Genomic DNA, 19,444 nt, shown 5'->3' on the forward strand with positions numbered 1-19,444 from the left:
GTAGTGGTTAGGGCTCTGGACTCTTGACCGGAGGGTCGTGGGTTCAATCCCAGGTGCGGGACACTGCTGCTGTACCCTTGAGCAAGGTACTTTACCTAGATTGCTCCAGTAAAAACCCAACTGTATAAATGGGTAATTGTATGTAAAAATAATGTGATATCTTGTAACAATTGTAAGTCGCCCTGGATAAGGGCGTCTGCTAATAAATAAATAAAATAACAATAATAATAATAATAATAATCTCCGTGAGTGCACAAGGCGCATCATGATGGGTGTCTGGGCAATCAGCTCATATTTTAGTGCAGTGGCTGAAATATCCAACATGTCCATCAAAACATTCTCCATGGTAGTCCTTAAATGGGAATGTTTGCTGAAAACCACCACAGAAAGCACAAATACAGTCGCAGGAGGGTCACGATGAATCAATCCTGCTGATGCATGCAAAGTAATGTGACAAGGAACAGACAACACTGGACAAGAAACACCAGTTTCTGTTTGAACACCAGGACCTATGCATTGTGGGCTATTAATGCCATTCTCCAATTGTTTGGGCAGTCAGCGGATGACCCTCATTAAGTATAAATACATATGAGTGCAGGGGATAATATCACCCTTTTGTAAACAAAATTGAACAGCAATTACAGGCGGATAATTTATCTGTCTCCACCAAGCAGTCTCCCATCAGATCACTGTATCTTCTGGTAACAGCTAGTATTATAATGCAGTGCAATTACCACAAACAGTGATATAACCCTAAAGATGCTTAAGAGTAAGCACAGAGCATGAAGGTATGTTCAAGCAAAACCCTAAAGTAATATGAAGCCAACAGAACAATGTGAATGGTGTTTCTTTACATTAAGGCATTTGACCTACAGTAGCCATTTCCTACTTTACCCAAATCTGGTCACTCATATCCCTGTGCTGTACATAGAGAGATGTGCACACAGATTAACTTGAGCAACCACCCTGCAAATTGAAACCATTGACTGGGAAAAGGCAGGTACTAAATACGAAGGCAAAGAGAATGAAAAACAAAAAATAGTACCACCCAAAGATATAAAAGCCAATAGAATCAGAAATAGGGCATCAGACAGTCACATGAAGAGATTGGAAGAACTGCACAATTGTTTTTATTGTATTGATTTCGTAGCAGGTAGGATAATAGAAGAGTTCACCCACAGTAGTAATATAAAAACTTTCCGGTTAACAATCATTTCAAAACCTGCACCAGCAAACATGAAATCTTTCCAAAATCTCACAATACTTCTATTTAAATTTAAGGTTTTGTCTTATAAAATGTAAATTATACTAGCTCTATATAGCTGGATCTCAGAAGTACAGAATGGATGTTGCATGCACAAAAAATAGCTCATTTTCTAAGCTATCTAAGAGCATGCTGGAGATGATCCTATCAGCTACTTTTCACAATACACAGTCTTATAAAAAAATGACACTGGTACAGCCACCCTCACGCCCAGGGAACCCCTTTAGTACCCTATCGATACCAGGCAGGTCTGCGAGCCGCTTGGACCTACATCAATGCCATGCCAGAGGAATCAACACACAGCCACAGAGCCTTCTGTTTTGGACAATGGGATTCCTCAATTGTAACCCAGAGTTCCCTGCTGTCCTTGTCTGTTTTTTCTATTTAGGGGGGCAATCCAATGCCTCAACCTCAAAAGCAGTCATGCATGTCCGAGAGGGGTCTGGAGCATGCAGCACAATCCGAATCATTGCCAATGTTCTTGGCAAAACCCAGACATGCTAGAAGTGAACACGGCCCTCAGTAAGACATGGGGCACTTATACTTGGGGTCTGTAGGTTTTAAAGCCTGTTCTTTTTCCCTTTAATCCTGCAAAAGAACATTATATCAACAGATTTATATTTCTCAGTGGCAAAAACCTTAATAAATCCCGTTCTCAGACAAGAGTGTGCACTTGCCACACAGACCCACCCACGTATCTAGTTCATAACTTGTGAGCTCTTTCCATTTATTCCCTTAAAAGAGCAGATGTACTAATTTCCACAATAATAATAATAATAATAATAATAATAATAATAATAATAATAATAATAATAATAATAATAATAATAATAATAATAATAAATCTACAGTTACATCAAAAGTTTTATTTTATACAAAACTTTTAGATTGAGGCCTACTGGCCTATTTTTTAAATAGTTACTACTGATGTGGGAGGAAACATGGTGCTATACTTGTGAGGCATTTTATTTTAGACTCTACAAGGATCCCCACAACCATGGAAGTTTGGGCTTGGCTGCATTAAAAAAATGGTATTACATATTTTAGGGATCTTCATTGTTATACCTAATAAAAGCCATAAATAATGGGTTTAAATGCCTGGATTAGCACTCCTGCAATGGTTTCTCTATAACATCTTCTCAAGTATAGCAAGCATGTACAACACACACAGTTAGAATAACAGCCCTGTTCTTACCATGAGGCAGGTGCCAGTCTGGGTAGTGGCAACGCGGCAGGACCGGGGGACCTTCCCAGCTACCACCGCCTGCAGACACTGAAGCTGCTGGAGCAGAGACCTGGAGAGGGAACACAGCGCTTAGAATAGCAGCAGCACCCCCACAAAACAGCCTGGGGCTAACTAGCTCAAAGATGACAACACTCCTGTTAAATACTGGCTTTCGAAGTCTAAAGCTAATCAAATTCCACCAACACCCTGATTTGAAACACAAGACTGGGCCAGTTAATAAAGCTCAATGGACAGGTGATCTTAAGCAACATTTTCCAACATACAACCTACATTTTTTGTATGTTTCTTCATATTAATAAAACTAAACATGCATTTTAATAGAAAAAATACAACAGGTTCTCTTAATAGTGTTTGCAAAATGTTTACTTCTTGTAAGATTGAATTAGAACAAGTAAGAGGTTTATAAATATTTAGGTATTTGGCTGGACAGTACTTTGTCTTTTAAAACCCATATTGATAAAGTTCAAGCTAAAGCAATAAATCATGTTTTACATGTTCCGCTAGGTATACACTAGTCTAGATGTCTGTTCTTCCAATACTGGATTATGGTGATGTTGTCTATAAAATAGCCTCGAAAGCTGCGTTGGGGAAGCTTGATGCTTTATACCATTCTGCTGTAAGATTTCTAACTGCTGCTTCTTATCTTACTCATCACTGCAATCTTTATATTATGATTGAATGGCCTTCATTGCACACTAGGTGATTGGATCATTGGCTTAGGTTAGTTTATAGAACCCTAACTGGGGAAACCCCATTATATCTGCGCAACCTATTACAGTTCTCTGCTTTAGTTTAGAATTTAAGATCAGATTCATTTATTAGACTGGTTCTTCCCAGAGTGTCCACTGTTTTTGGGTGTAATTCATTTCAGTTTGCAGCTGCTTATGACTGGAATGAATTTCAAATAAAATTAAAAACTACAGAGTTTTGTTTCGGAGGGTGTTTTTAATCGGAATATGTTCATGTTACTGTGTGTGTGTTTTTTTCTAATGTTGTATTTGTTCGCTTTGTGCTGCTGTGACGTTTGCCTCTTGACCAGATTGTAGTTGTAAATGAGAATTTGTTCTCAATCTTCTTATCTGGTAAAATAAAGGTTAAATCAAAATGAAAAATGAAATATGTTTCTACTGAAAACAGGTGTGTACAGCCTTGGAAGCTAGAAAGGATTAAGGCTCACGAGAATTATGCTAAACAAGAATCTAAATGAGTGTGCATCAGAGCAGCGTAACACCTGGAGAAACACAGCTTCAGTTAAACACGTACCTGTTTGTGCTCTCCAGTGTCTCCACTTTGCGACGCAATTCGCTGTTCTCATTGGAGCAGGTTTCCACTCTGTGGACAGAGAATTAGAACTGCTCTCAGAAAAACTCTCCTTCTTAGTATAGTTTTCAGTAACAGAAACACATTCTTTGTACGTTAAATTATCTGCATGGCCCAAGTGCAATGTTTTCATTGTTCCTTGTGTGAGGCACAGAAAAAATGTTGCAGACTGCACTAACAATAAACTGTATGTTTGACGAAAAAAAGACTCTCTGTAAAACTACCCAGATTACTTAACAGTTTTGCCACTAGAGGGAACCAGACACCAGTCTCCGAGCTTCAATCTTTAAATTTGATAATATTGTTGCATATTGAAGAGAAAGGGATTACACAAACACTCCCAGGAGAAATGACAATATTTAAAACTATTATTAATTAAAACAATGCAACAAGATATTAGGTTTCATGATTCAAATCTAAATGCCATGGTTAAAAAATCCTTTTCCATTTTTTTCAGGACCATGTTCTTTGTGTTCACAATGCAGTTTGCAAGTGCACTCGGTTAGTTTATATGGTCTGTGAACCGGATGTTTACAACATCCTGCAAGGTATCTTGAAAGATGGCAGCTATTGTATTGCTCCGGTTTTTAATAGCATGTTTTAGTTTCTTACATATTGCTGTGGAAGAAAGCACTTTGCTAATTTAATTAATACACGTGTTGAATGCATTCAGTAGCAGAATAATGCAGTATTCAGTTACGCAGCCTACTGTAGGCATTCAACAAAGTAATCTGAGAAAAGATGAATACATTTTACTATTTTTGTCCAGTTTGGCTTGGCTTTTTGTGTCTGACCACATTTCAGAGCTTTAGTTTCTTGCACTGTCCATGTAGTTTAGGGTTAACAGATTTCCACAGTGAAAAACTGGGATGATTTTTTTTCTTCAATTCACTGATGCCCTAGCAACTCTGAAGCCCCTAAAATAACAGCATATATTAACACAACAATAGTTAAATTAAACAAACATCGGATGCATTTATTGCAGATCATAATAACTCACTATTTTCTTTATACTGTCATCTCAGAACATATTAAAATGTACAAAAAGCCAGGTTAAAATAGATCCGCTATTAGTATTACCATTTAAATGTGATGCACACATAATCAGAATGATTAACACTAGAACCGTCACGGTAGTCATTTTGACGGTTTTCCCTTTTAAAGTTTAAATTTCTCTGCGTGTGTTAAAGATCTGCAGTTGTCTGTTTGACTTTTCCTAAATACATGTATTAAATATACTGACAGCGTTTGAAAGTCAGAATCGGAAAAATAAAAAGGTTATGAGCACTTTTACCTAGAACCGCCAAAAGTAGTGATTTTGATGGCTTGTTACAATACATGCATTTATTGTTAGTATAACCTACAATACACTATTTTTTATATGTATACAAGCCAGTTTGTTATCTGTACCTCCGCTGAGTTTACAGCAGTATGTATTTGAAAAGAATATTGCTCTTGACGTCTAGATATGAGTTATCCAAATATCCTATCAATTCCTTGGAGAACTGCCTTCTGGCTGTCTACGTGAGTATATATGGTCTGTTGCCTTATAATATTACTATTACAAGAATTTTTCGAGAAATCTTGATATTTTTGCGTTTTGATTTGAAAGCAACTACAGATATATTTGCCTTGGCATCAAAAACTTGGAATGACTTCATTGAAAACAGCATTGCCTGTTTCAAGCTAAACATAAAACATTACATGGACAAGCAGCTGTTTCCGACAAAAGCACAGTGCCGCTGGACAAACAAACTTGTCAAATTTGGAATCAAGTTTTGGCTGGCAGCAGACCCTACCCCTACCTGTGCAAAGATGAAACTCGCCCAGCTGGTCAGAGACTGGGTGACAACGTGGTACTTAGGCTGATGTAACCATGCTTAGGAAAAGGGATGAATCTTACCAATATATATATATTTTTTATTTCACTGTAATTAGCAAAACAGTTGAAGAAAAAAAAAAACAGCCTGGTTGCAACAGTAAACAAAGAAGAAGAGCGTTGCCACCATCTGCGCAAATCTTAGTACTCAGTGAAAGCAATCACCGGTGTCCAGTTGCTGTATTTTACATTGTACTGGACACGGCAGCCATCAGTTCCTTAGTTTTGTACAATGAATGCACCGGGGAAAATAAGATAATCTCTTATGATTCTAGCCACAGAGCAGAAACATTTCAATCAGAAAACTGCAAAGCAGCAGAGAAACGCAGCTCAACCTGGATACAGTGCGCATCAAGTGACACACGCAACAGAAAACAGTGCCAGGTAACTAAATGAAGTAAAAATAAAACTTCTGATATCTGTGCCCAGTGTGAAAGAGCAGTTTGTGGTCAATGCACACAAGTTGGTAAGCATTACATCAGTGTGGATTGTGCTAATATGGGGGCTACTTTGAAGTTTCCCTGAATGCGCATTCCTGTTACACAATGGGAACCAAGTTATTTTCTTTTTTATGTTATTTTGTATAAATAATTATTTCGATTTTACAATTCTGTATGTACGCCTACATATAACCAGTTTACAGCTGGTTACACAATATTGTTTATTTTGTTGTAGTTTTTCATTTTTTGAAGTCGTGCTATGAAGTAGGCTAATGTGAAAAAGAGCGGTATGGTTAATTTCCCAAGCAGACTTTGTTGTTCACACTTCACACCAAACGTTCCGAGTGCGGACCAAACCCTCTAAACAGACCCAGTGTGAACAAAGCCTAAAAAAGACAAATGCTTTGCTCTGCTGGTATTATATAATTTTAAATTCACAAAAAATAAACAAAATGAAATACAATACAAAAAAAAAAAAATATCTCACTTTTTCTCCAGAGTGTCCATGTACTCTTTCTTTTTTCTTCGGCTTTCTTGAGCAGAAATCTGAGAGGATAAATAATAAATAAAAATCAATATGTTACCTTAATCCTGAGATCTGATCCTTAGCTTAGTCTAAGCTACGGTATTGCTTGTCCAGGAATGCCCCTACCAGGTTTCATCACAATTGGATGAGCAGTTTGCAAGATATAACAAAACATTCAAGAACACAATAAGTGTCACTAGATCCTTGTAATATGCGTCACTATATTTCTGCATGGGATCACCTTGTTTTTGATCTTCCTGCGGATTTTCTTCAATGCTTTCTCCTCAGCTTTGGAGAGGGGGAGCTTGGTGGGGACGGGGTAACCCTCAGCGATCAGCGTTCTCTTCTCCTCCTCTGTAAGCATCAGGGGCCCAGAGCCCTGCAGCTTCTACAAAAAAAAAAAAAAAATGAAAAAACACAGGTTATATGTTAGCTATTTAGAATGGGAATTGCTGGGAAAGAGTAACTCAACATTCAAATACACCCAAAGCTTAGCTAAACTGAGGTACAATAAGATGTGAATGGTATTATTTATTTTAATAAATTGGGAAGCCTTAAAAAAGTTATCCTCCAATTTAGAAGATAAAACAACATTATTTTACAGTTTTAGTAACATGCCAGGTACATTTCTTTATTTGCAGAATAAAAAGAAAAATAAAAGGTTTGTATGTACCAGTTTACATGTGTTTACACAATAGTGTTCAATGGAACTGCGTCTGTGTTTACAACACAGCTCCTGGGTGCAGGCACAGTCAGCTGGCAGACGCGTACGCTCCTCCATAGAGTACAATGCAGTCGTCATACCGGAAGTAGTGTTATATTTTCTTTTTATGTAGTACTAGAAACAATGATTTTGGTTTTATAGTTTTGTGTGTACATGTACCCGTTTACACCTGTACACGGGTATATGTACATACCCATTTCTTTTTAAATGTATATTTTATTATATATTTTCACTGTTTGTAGTCGTGCTGTATATGCACTCATTTTAAAAATAAAGCCTTTATGTTTAATTTTCCACTTAAATACGATGTTTCTGCGATGCAAATGTTAGATATGACGTTCATAAATAAAACTTTTCAGTTGTATCCGATAGTATGTCTTTAATTTTCATAACGAAGCAATTTAAAAATGTATGGGTCAGTGACCCACGTGGCGGTTCTAGCGTTAAAGCTACATGTAGGAAGCGAAGCTGTCTAAAAGATTGCGATTACAGCCATCATAGTCTTGCCAAAAGTAGAGCTATCCACTCCTCAGCAGTTTTCCAGCACTTACGTGTGGGGCGGTGAGAAGCGGAGAGTTGGTGAGGGAGGAAGGCGCCCGGGGTGCCACTTTGAGGGTGGGCTTTGACTGGGTGGAGCTGGGAGGTGGGCAGGATCTGGTCGGGCTCTGCCCACCCTCGGAGTCACTGCCATGGGAGCTGGGGGGGGTGGGGGGCAGCTGCAGGGAGTCCAGGCCTGTGGAGATGAACAGTTAGGGATGGAAGAAACAGACAGACACGCAGAGGCAGAAAGAAAAATAATGTTTGTAACAGTCTCTGGATATATCACGATGCAAATTTACCGGCTAACTTTTATAAGGTCACTGGGACACCCTGACCCTAACAAAGTCCCAGTACATACTACTGTTTTTTTTTTTTTTTTTTTTTAACAGACCCTGATTAACACTAATTTGGACTACCTTACCTAGGTTAACAATAGGCAATCCATGATTCGTGCGAATCAGGGTCTGTAAAACCATAGTATATAGGCTAAACGTCTCTTCCACATTAGCAATGACGTTATACCTATCAAAAACATACATTAATCTGTATATTGGTTGCTTGTTTTTTTCTTTTGGTCTCAAAAAAGGTCAAGAAGATTGATCCTTCTACTACCAGGGCAGACTTGAGGCGGGGCAATGGGCAGCAGTGTGGAGTAGTGGTTAGGGCTCTGGACTCTTGACCGGAGGGTCGTGGGTTCAATCCTTGGTGGGGACACTGCTGCTGTACCCTTGAGCAAGGTACTTTACCTAGATTGCTCCAGTAAAAACCCAACTGTATAATTGGGTAATTGTATGTAAAAATAATGTAATATCTTGTAACAATTGTAAGTCGCCCTGGATAAGGGCGTCAGCTAAGAAATAAATAATAATAATAATAATAATAATAATAACAACAACAATGTGGAGAAGCTCAAATTGTCACTGCTTGTGCCACCAACAATTGGTTTACTACTTTCTTCCATAGTTTAACCTCCTATATAGTGTAATTTATAAGAAACCAAAACCAATCAAGTCTTTAGATTCCATGGTTATTTTTAGCTGTAGGGGCACAAACTATGTCTTCTTAAAATGTGCTTGTTTGTCACTCCCATACTATGAGAGCCAAATTGACACGCTCCTTCAAGCACTTGCAACAGCAGGAGGCTACACACAACATTTTCAAGCTCTGCAAAAGCTCAAGAAACAATTTTGAAATTTTAAAGAATGGATTGCCAACTTGTTTGTTGTGTTATGGACAACATCTTTTCAGCATTGAAAGGTAACTGTATAAAACACATTTTTAATAGAGAAGTCTCAGACACAACACTATGCTCTAACATTGGAGACAAGAAACTTTTAGTGACGGTACCGCTATGATAATAGGGGCTTCCAAGATTAACCAAACAACAAAAGAAACAAAATATGAGCTAAAGATAATTGATGTTTTTATTAAAAGATGATGGCAATCAGCGTTATCGCTTCTTCCAAGCCACTATAAGGACAGCGGATCATATTTAAACGGAATCCCGACCCACTGTTTGTGATACACAGTGACACATTCCACCCTGGTTCAAAGTCTCTCTGCAGTCTTTAATGTAAGGATTCTAAAACACACTAAAGCCCTCTTTTTTTCTTCTTTTTTTTTAGCCTATTTGAAAGAAAGTCCTTACCTTTTGGCGAGAGGTTCAGGAACTTATCCACTTCATGAGGCTCCAGCTTAATCTTTGGCAAAACCTTTTCATGGGCATCATTCCTCTGGGAATGTAACAAAAGCAACACTGTTGGTGTTTGGTTGATTACAAATGTATTTAATATGGCCTGTCAGATTTCTTTTTGCAACGTTAAGTTTGCAATAATATGGGCCCCATCTACAAAACTTTAATGATGTTTTGAATAATTAAGTAAGGTTTTGCATGATTGTTACTTTTCTAAACTTTCCTCAGACACCAGCTGTCAAACACAAAAGACCAGAAGATTTTTGTAAGGTTAAAACACAAAATAAAAATAAAAAATTATTCTGCACAAAATAACATCTTGGTTCTCCTTTGTGAACATATTATGGGTATATTAAGATATGGGTGTGTTTTTCCCTCCATAGAACCAGTGAAAAAGCCACATTTTTCAAATGCAAAAAATAACTTTTTACATGTACAAAATAACGTACTATCTTATTAATATAGTCACAACTGCCATTTTATATCTATTGTAAATATTTTTACAATTTATTTTCACCAAAACAGGCCTTATTAGTGCCCATCTTGGTACCTGGTCTACGAACCTGGTTGGCGATTGTGACCTGTGGCGGTGTGGTCAGCAGGATGGGAACGGCCAGTGCGGGGCTCTGTGTCTGGCTGGAGGCTGCGAGGCTGAGTGTGAGGGCAGGGAGGAGGCTGGTGGGGTCGCACAGGAGAGGCTCCATCTTCAGCTCCTTCTCTGGGCTCTCCATGGGCCAGCACTCGCTATCCTCATCGCCTACAGAGAGAGGGAGAGAGAGCAGTGAGTGGGAGCACTGGTTTAGACTTGTTGCTAAATACAAATGTAAAGTAACAAAGAATAAGGTCCGAGTCATATCAAGACATTTGGTGTGTGTGGTCCCATTTTAATCTTGTTGGTATTCGCAATATTAAATAGAATGTGTTTTAGTTGTAAAAAGCCGAAACAATGATTTGAACAGAACCATTTAACCAGGGGGAACAGTGCTCTATTTATTTAATGCGGCATCGAAAATGTTCCACAGTCATGTTCAGTGTAACACCAAATAATTAATTCCTTGGTGACGGTTTACAATCCACTTTGCTTAATTTCCATCAAAAACTTGAGACACTCAATCACAAGATTTTCAGATGTATCAGATGTACAAAAACAGTTGTATTAGCAGCAGGGATTTATTAAGCTTCCCTTTGAAAATGATTTCATATAATGAAAGAGAACACACCTAATATAAAAATACCAACAATAAGACGATCTGAATAATATAGCATAGCTGCTGTAGGGCTTTGAGAAAAGTTTGACAAATAAATATCTAGAAAGTAAACAAACAGTAGGTGTTAAAATAAATAGTTCATTTTACATATTAACAGTCTAATAAGTTTAAGAACAATATAAAGAAAGCTACAGAAAAATCGACTCCACCTCAGTAATCTACAACAAAAGAAAAAGGTGAAAAAGGTAAGTTACTGTCTGAAACATTCATAAATGGAGTATAGTACACTACCCTCACCTTGCAGCGTGGGAACAGATTAACTCAGTTCTCTTCCACTTGAACAGAACTCAGTTGAATAAATTGCAAAAGTGAACCAAATGGGAAAGGGCCCTAAAGAACAGGGAGAGAGCAAGACCTCCCCCCCCTCCAAATGAGTAAAAAGACACATTCCGAAACAGAATAACAGGACTGCATTGTCTGTGTGTGTCTTGGGGCAGTGGGTTAGGTTCTAGGCAATGTGGAACTGATATAGCAGGGAGGGAAGAGTTAGGTGAAACACTGATAGATACTATACCCCCAGGGCTCTGACTTACAGCTGCAACACACCATATCCCACCCACCATCCAAGGGGCCAGCTGATACAACAGTATGTTTGGTCTTGGTTCATTTTAGTTATCTTTACACTTATTTGGCCACACTAAATAATGCGTTGCTATCAATGTATTGCTACAGTAACACAGGGAACAAAACTGCCACTGTAAAACTTTCAAGATGTGCCAGAATATATCTGGGTTTGTGATTTCATGTATCTGTACTGTAACAACTATTTTAAAAGGGAGTGCAAAGTGCCCCCTGTTATTTGTGAAAGTTACATGATACTATGAAGTAAAAACGTAGTTGGAATATGAGCAGTGTGTCTTGCTACTGTTGTAAAGTTAAATTTGCTGTATTCCTTTAAGAAAAAAAGGGGGCCAGTGCTGTACTTGCTCAAATCAAAAAGGCAAACAGAATACTTGGGTATATAGCCAACAGAGTATAAATCCAAGGAGGTTATGATGAGGTTATGTAATGCATTGGTAAGTCTGTACTTGGAATACAGTGTCCAATTCTGGTCACTACACCAAAGGGACATTGTGGCACTGGAGAGAGTCCAGAGAAGAGCAACCAGGACTTAAAAGGACTAAGCTAAATAGATTTAGCCTGGAACAAAAAATAATCGGGGACATGATTAAAGTCTTTACAATCTTAAAAGCAGTTGACATGGTTAACTCAAACCATTACTTTAAGCACAGTATAGAAACCAGGAGCAGAGGACGCAGTTGGAAATTAAGTGGCGACAGACTTAGGACATAGAGAAGGAGACACTTCTTCACACAGAGACTTGTGAGTGTATGGAATGGGCTACTTAGCCATGTTTTTGAGAAAGATCCTTTAAGATCCTCTGAGATCAATCAGCTACTTGGAACCGGACAAGCTTAGATGGGCCGAATGTCCCCCCTTGTTCGTAAGCTTTAACCAGGTAACTTTGAACTGGGAGCAAATTAAGGTGTATTTAAAGGCTGTAGACACACTGTTTTTTAAACCCCCAAAAATGGCAGACGATAGGAACTACTCATACAAGAAAATCAATGAAGCCCTGTTGGCACAGGGCTGAAACTTGCATCTTCCGAGCTGGCTTCAGTTGAAACTTTCTCTGGTATGTGTATTGGCATTTGATACTAGGCGTATTCACAATCCACCCTCATTCCTAATGCCTGTGCTCTTTCAGCATTTGATCAGACAGGTTCACACTCTTGAATCCAGGACAAAGAGATAAGCCTGCAAGACCAGATTAATTTTCTCCTTCAGTGAAAAGATATATGTATGTCACCTCATTCCCCAGATCTTTCCCTACACTGGTCTTCAAATAGGTCGTCTACTTTATACTCAGAGAGTCCAGTACTAATGCAAATGGTGTAAAAAATGAATCAGAATTAAGTTGTACATTTCTCTCTGGGTGCCGAGTACTAGGGTTCGCTGGGTGTTCGTAGACAGTAAAGACACACAGCTCCCTGTGTGCTGCTGGGAGCTCCCCTTCGCCTGCGCAGCTCAGAGCATTCGAAGTGAACAGATCAGCTACAGTAGTGCCAGGAGAAAGAGCTCTTTGTCTCTGAAGCAGATGCTGAAATACTGTTTCTTTATATTAAATGCACACTGGCACATGTGTAAACCATTTTACATGCCCAGCATCACGGCACAAACTAGAACAAATATCTCAATAAAAATGAAATAGGGAGGTTTGGAGTTTTCATTTATAAAAGTATTTAAATATTTATATAACTGTACATTGTTTTTAATCATTTTTTTTTTAGTTAAAAGTTAAATATAAGAAAGTATACACTAAATACAAACCAGTGAGCACTTTCAATTTTATACTGGGCACCATTTCAGGAGGTAGCCTTCTGTTTGTGCTATCCCTGCCCTGTAGGTAATTCTTAGTCTCCTGTAATGACTAATTAAAAATTTGAATTGATTTAACCCTTGTATGGTGCTGGAAGTGTTGCACTTGAATTTCGTTTACTGTTGAATGATATACTGACCTTAAAATCACATGATGCAAACAGTCTGTGCTTCCCATAGTGAAACCACAAAAGACATATTTTGCCTACATTCATTTCCTTCTGTGCTACTGAAGACCTTACGAACAAGTCTTTCAAGTTAATGGTGGACAAAGTAATACTTTTTTGGGTTAACAAAAGCCGTCCTCCCCTCTCCCAGGTAAGTTTCTGCTGGCTTACCCTGTTCCCTGCCCCCCTCGCCTGGGAGGTGTGTGAGGGGGGACTGTGGCCGGGAGTCCCCGCTCAGCGAGTAGCTATGTTCAGTCTGGATGTGAGGGGGTGAGGGGGAGGCTGGTTTCTCCTCCTCTGTCTCCATGGCCTCGCTCCTATCAGACAGGATGGGGTCACTCAACAGCTGGCCAAGGATGGCGTCCTGAGAGAAGTCGTCCAACAGCTCTGAGAAGTGCTGTAGGGGCACAAAGAACGCAGCAAATGAAACCCCTATTGGGCACCACACTTCAAACAATATTATATCAAGACAAAAGCAGCAGAATGTTACAAATGTATAATCTAGCTTCATAAACTCAAAAAGCTCCGGGGAATGACAGACCCTTATTGTACACAGTACACATTATTAAGAAATATTAGGGAATGAATCCGGCACATTTTTATGCAAACTGGTTGAAAGTACTTTATATAGGCATAGCACAGCTGAAAACTAGCCTGAACCAGCCTGAAACTTATTAAACTCTGTACTGTAAACTTCCTGGTTTCATGAAAGTTTGATGTAAAAACAGCTGCTCAGAAAATAAGACGTGAACAGTTCTTGCATTCCGTTGAGGTGGTGGCACCATACAGTAACACTGACATCTACACAATGACATCTACTTTTAACAAACAAGGTTGGGAAATCTCTCATACTGACAATATGTGAATTTCAATCAAACAAATATATATTTCCTACAAAATATGGGATTTATTCATTTTATGAATTCATTATTTGTACCTTGAATGCTTTCAAACCATGAAGTGTTTAAAATGAATATATGACATAACACAAATGCAACAACAGCATTGAAAAGTAAATAAAATAGAATGCATGTCTGAGCATTCCTCTGCTATCAGATGAGAACCCTGCAGCAAACTGCTTTAAAGTCACTCTTTTGTTCAGCACTTTTTTTTTTTTTTTTTTTTTTTATAGATCGTGCTCAGGGCTGTGAATCACCTGTCTATGCAGGTATCATATATCTTCCAACCAAAGCAAGAAAATAGCGATACTAATCTTTCTGGAATGCAGATCAAGATCTGAAAGTAGGTCCACAGACACTTCCAACTGCCCATTCCTGAATCCAGCCTCTACACAGGCATCTAATAATGGGCAAAACAATTCCAATCTCCAGTGTCCCATCTATACAGCCAGAGGACAAATCTCTACAGGTAGCATCCCAGATCACTACATCTATACACCTCAAGCTGCTCTATCGTGATGATAAATAAATGCTATAAACACAGGTACCAGTGGGGTTTATTGTATTGATCCAAGCAGGGGCAGATCAATAAAGCTGTTCTAAAATACATTAACCTGACTTTATTTGGGCCTTTATTTTAAATTGCATGTACTAATGTTAAGCAGTTGATCAATAAATAGCCCCTGGGGTAAAACACTTTCTCTTGCATTCTTTGTATGACAGACCCATCTTGCTTCACTCGCGGGCCTAACAGAGCAAAGAGTGCTTGAGAAATACACTCTCAACTTGATTAGAGGTACTGTAGCCACCAAATACATAAACATACATCATACACTGCTGGTAACCTATAGCAGTACTACAGTAGAAAAATCAGAAATAGTGTGCAACTGCATCAGAGAATAATATTTCTCAAACACATGTGTTGCAATTGCACCCCAATAGTATTTTTCAAGCTTTTTCCAACCTCTCCAGGAAAAGACAGAGTAGAGCCAGCAATCATGGAGCAAAGAGGCCTGTTTCCAGTCATTTACAGACACACTGCGGTTGCATAAATCCCTGGTGCGGAATTAGTCATCGCACAGAGTTGTTTCGCCAGCAGTGAGTCAGAGAGTGGGCACAGAACAGTGTGCAGTTTGAAATCAGAGCTAATCTATACAGTGAAACAACAGTACTACAGGGAACTGTAAAAGGAGAGGACTGGGAGGGGAGTGCTACAGTGCAGTCCACACATACAGGCTGTTACAACTGTAGCATGCTAATACTCATACAAAATGTACAGTAATGGTTAGTTACACACTACGTTTAAAATAAATATATGTGCAATGAGAATCTGCTGTTCCAACCCCAATATATTTTCTTTTTTTTATTATTATTGGGAACAACCATTTTATTTGCAGAAGAGGTTTTAAAGTTTTTGGAAAGATCACCAGTCAGATCAGAGAGAGAAAGAGGAGAGAAAACAAGAGAGCCAGAGAATGAGAATGCAAAACGAGACACAGGATGGGAGGCTCTGTCAGAGTCCCAGCAGTCAGCCAAACATCTGGATACAATTAAAGACTGAATAAGACACATCTGTATAGTAAAGGGGGAGGGGCCCTGTTACCAGAAACCAAGGGACTATTTTAAAATATTTTTTTCTTTGACAGCACCTTCTTTTAAGGCTCTTTTACAAAAAAAGGCTGCCTGTGTGTTGCTTTACACCCCTGTGGAGATTTCCAGACAAATGTTTTTATTTGAATAACCTCTACAAACTATTTAAAACTAATTATAGCAATTAAACACCAAAAACACATTAACTTGTACATCCTTTGCAGGTACAGAGGTGTAAAACTGACATTTGGTCAGAGAATGCTTTGATAAACCCCCTCTCCGGTTAACTGAAGTCGTCAGCTAGACTAACCAGATAATGCTTTAACTATTGTCCTCAAGGAGCTGCTTCTATTCTAAGAAACACAGAAGACCTACTGCAGGGGAAGTGAAGGAATGGAACATTTTGGAGAGATAACAACAGTTTTAAAAAAAAAAACAAAACATTGTGCCCAAAGCTAGATAAACTTTACTGTAGGTACTCCATTTAAAAGCTTAGCTCAGATTTCCCAGCCTGGAGTTAAAAGAATGAATAGCTTCAAAAAGGTCAGACAATTCACCGGGTACTGTCAATGTCTTTATTGTATAGTATCTTTCTTCATAAGTAACAAAAGTTAATTGTAAATTTAAAAACTTTCTTCAGATGTTTAGAGAGAGAGAGAGAGAGAGAGAGAGAGAGAGAGAGAGAGAGAGAGAGAGAGAGAGAGAGAGAGAGAGAGAAACACAAGGACACAAGGACACACACACAGACTCTATGGGGTGTTGAGCAACCTCCTCTCCAGCACAGCTAGGGGTCCAAGGGTTACTTATCTCTGCTGTGTAATCAGGACCAGCCGAGACTGAGTTTTCCACATCAGCATGCCAATATACATCCAACAGGGCTATGAAAAGGTCGAGCTGGAGCTCATCCTCACTGAAAGTGGCCTCAGCGTCAGTTATCTCTATTTCATTCAGTAATTAAAAAACTGAATTTCAGGGATTCAGCAAGACCATACTCCCCTCCGTAAACACCTTTCATCGTTCTTGTTACTAAACCTGCAACATCCATTATCACTTTCGCTCTCTTTCTGGAGTTTTAAAACTTCTGTCTCGGCAGTTATGTGACTGACATGAGTAAAGACGGCTGGCACTTACTTAAAGTAAAGAGTATACTACCCTAGAAAGAGTTGGATAGTTTTCATTTCGAAACCCAAGCACAGTTTGCTTTTAAAAACACCAATTACAGTATAACCACTGACCCCACTTTTGAGGAAAACAGTAGTGTCAGACTTCTTTTTCAGGTTAGAAAATATTGTGAAACCTGTCGGGAGACTAGTTGCCCTTGTCAAAAGATACCCTACAATGTTGAGCTAATGCAGAGGCAACATTCTTGTGTTCACTGGAAGTAAGAAACTGAATTTAATATACTCATTAGTTAACCAAAAACAAATCATTTTTCTGGTGGGAAACCAGGTTTTTACTTTGTTCTCTCAATAAACTTTTTTTTTCTTTCATTAAACTAAAATGAAAGAATATTAATTCCAGCTTAAAATACTGGCATTCGAACATTTAAAATCCATGTTGTGCCTCAATTGCAGAACAGCCTCTAGAATAAACTACACTGAAACAGAGACAGTGGTTCAAGCAGCCAGTTATGCACAGGCATAACCTGCAGTATTGGCTGTAATATTGACAAAGGCAAATAAACGACAAATCACAGCAAAAGCCTCTCAACAAATAAAATGGGCACAGAACTAAAGAGCCTAAATGTACTGTCAAATAAATAAGTACATAGGCCTATATTTGATTTAAAAGGGTTGTTCCAATTCCAAAAACTACGTGTTTATATATATATATATATATATATATATATATACACACACACACTGATTGAGATATATATATATATATATATATATATATATATATATATATATATATATATATATATATATATATATATATATATCAGTGTGTGTGTGTATATATATATATATATATATATCACACACACACACACACATATATATATATATAAAATTGTTGGGAACAAGGAGAGGCTGTTCGGCCAATCAAGGTGCAGCCACAACCAGGGTAGTATGCAATTGTATTTTGAAGAACAGCAGTGTTAGCTGAAATAACTTAAACTGGTAAACAAGTACTTTACTCAGCTTCCATTTATGTCTGGTACACACTTGTTACAAAGGTCAACTTTATGTACTGTTGACAGCAATTGGACTTTTACAGAAGTACAATTAAACTCCCTTAATCTAGACTGAATAGATTAATTGTTATTTAAGTTATCCAGTAACCTCCTCTGTACCTTCTCAACTCCAGCAATATAGTGAGGAAACCGTAACTGAAAACTAATTCTTAGTGGGATTTAACTAGAGCAAAAATATACAGTAAAAGCACCTTAAAATAACACCGACCTGTAAACTTTTGACAAGGTAAACCTAACATTCTGTTTGCCTTCCTAACTGAAATGCATTCATTAAACTGACTAGCAAGCATTCTATTGATGACCGGAGTAGCAGCAGTTTTATTTAACAGCGATATCTGTTGTCCAGTCATCTTTTTACAGGCTCCGATGCTGATGGATTGAAGCCAGAATTCATTAAATCCACGGGATTCTCTCTGTGGCAGATGGCTTGGCAAGCAGATGAGAATTTATAAGTAAAACAGGAATGAAGATTTCATGTTTACAATCAGTATTTTTTTTTTTTTTATCAAAATATGCATTGCATACTTTCATTGTAATAATAATAATAATAATAATAATAATAATAATAATAATAATAATAAATAAACAAGCTTTAAGAAAAGCAGACAAAATATACATTTTCACACTGAGCTTTTTTAAATTTTTCCTTCGCAATGGTTGAGTTGAAATATGGTTTAGCAACATCCCTCCCCATGTTTTGTAATTAAAACCCAGGAATCTAAAGATAAAACTACTGTACATCCCACCCAGTTGTGGTAAACATTTGTTAACAACCGCAATTACCAGGAAAAATTAAATACGCAAATGGCTACCTTGTTCAAGACGAGTTTAGAACAGCATTCTTTTTCTATTATTATTTTGCTTCTGAAGTTTCTTCTCCAGTATTACTTTTAGATTACAAATGTGGCCCACAGTTGCAAGACAATTATTTATTTATATAAAAGATCAATTAGAAACAGTTACAAAGAGCCAGCTGCCCTAACGTTTCGATATGTTGTACATATCTGTAGTTGAAAGCCATTTTTATCCATGTTAATTTGTCAAGGGGATGCTTTAAAGCTGCACATACACTTTTGTGTATACAATACAGAGCATTCAGTGAAGATGATTGGGATATTTCTATTTCAGGCCTTTTAAAAAACTGACTAGATATTGGTAATTTTTTTGGTTAGACAGCTAAACTGGTTGTCATGGAGTCTGAATGCTCCTTACAGAAACCTATTTTAAGTGGGTCTTGCTCTGTATTTGAAGGTGATTTGGGCATAGCTGACAAATGTCCTTAAATGTAGCTTAGATTAAATATTTTTAA

At 38.0% G+C, this 19,444-nt stretch overlaps 1 protein-coding gene across 1 annotated transcript in view; it reads right to left on the reverse strand.

Annotated features, from left to right (window-relative positions):
• LOC117419509 (cyclic AMP-responsive element-binding protein 3-like protein 2) overlaps window positions 1-19,444 on the reverse strand; it is a 31,261-nt gene that overhangs the window by 6,496 nt on the left and 5,321 nt on the right. Inside the window, exons 2-9 of the mRNA XM_034032298.3 lie at window positions 13,618-13,843; window positions 10,196-10,389; window positions 9,588-9,672; window positions 7,951-8,132; window positions 6,917-7,063; window positions 6,637-6,695; window positions 3,774-3,842; window positions 2,460-2,559 (exon numbers count right to left, since the gene is read on the reverse strand). Of these exons, the coding sequence (XP_033888189.2) occupies window positions 2,460-2,559; window positions 3,774-3,842; window positions 6,637-6,695; window positions 6,917-7,063; window positions 7,951-8,132; window positions 9,588-9,672; window positions 10,196-10,389; window positions 13,618-13,843 (1,062 nt within the window). The remainder of the gene's footprint in view (window positions 1-2,459; window positions 2,560-3,773; window positions 3,843-6,636; window positions 6,696-6,916; window positions 7,064-7,950; window positions 8,133-9,587; window positions 9,673-10,195; window positions 10,390-13,617; window positions 13,844-19,444) is intronic.

The sequence above is a fragment of the Acipenser ruthenus genome, chromosome 14 (genome assembly GCF_902713425.1).
Source record: "Acipenser ruthenus chromosome 14, fAciRut3.2 maternal haplotype, whole genome shotgun sequence".
Lineage (NCBI taxonomy): Eukaryota > Metazoa > Chordata > Actinopteri > Acipenseriformes > Acipenseridae > Acipenser > Acipenser ruthenus.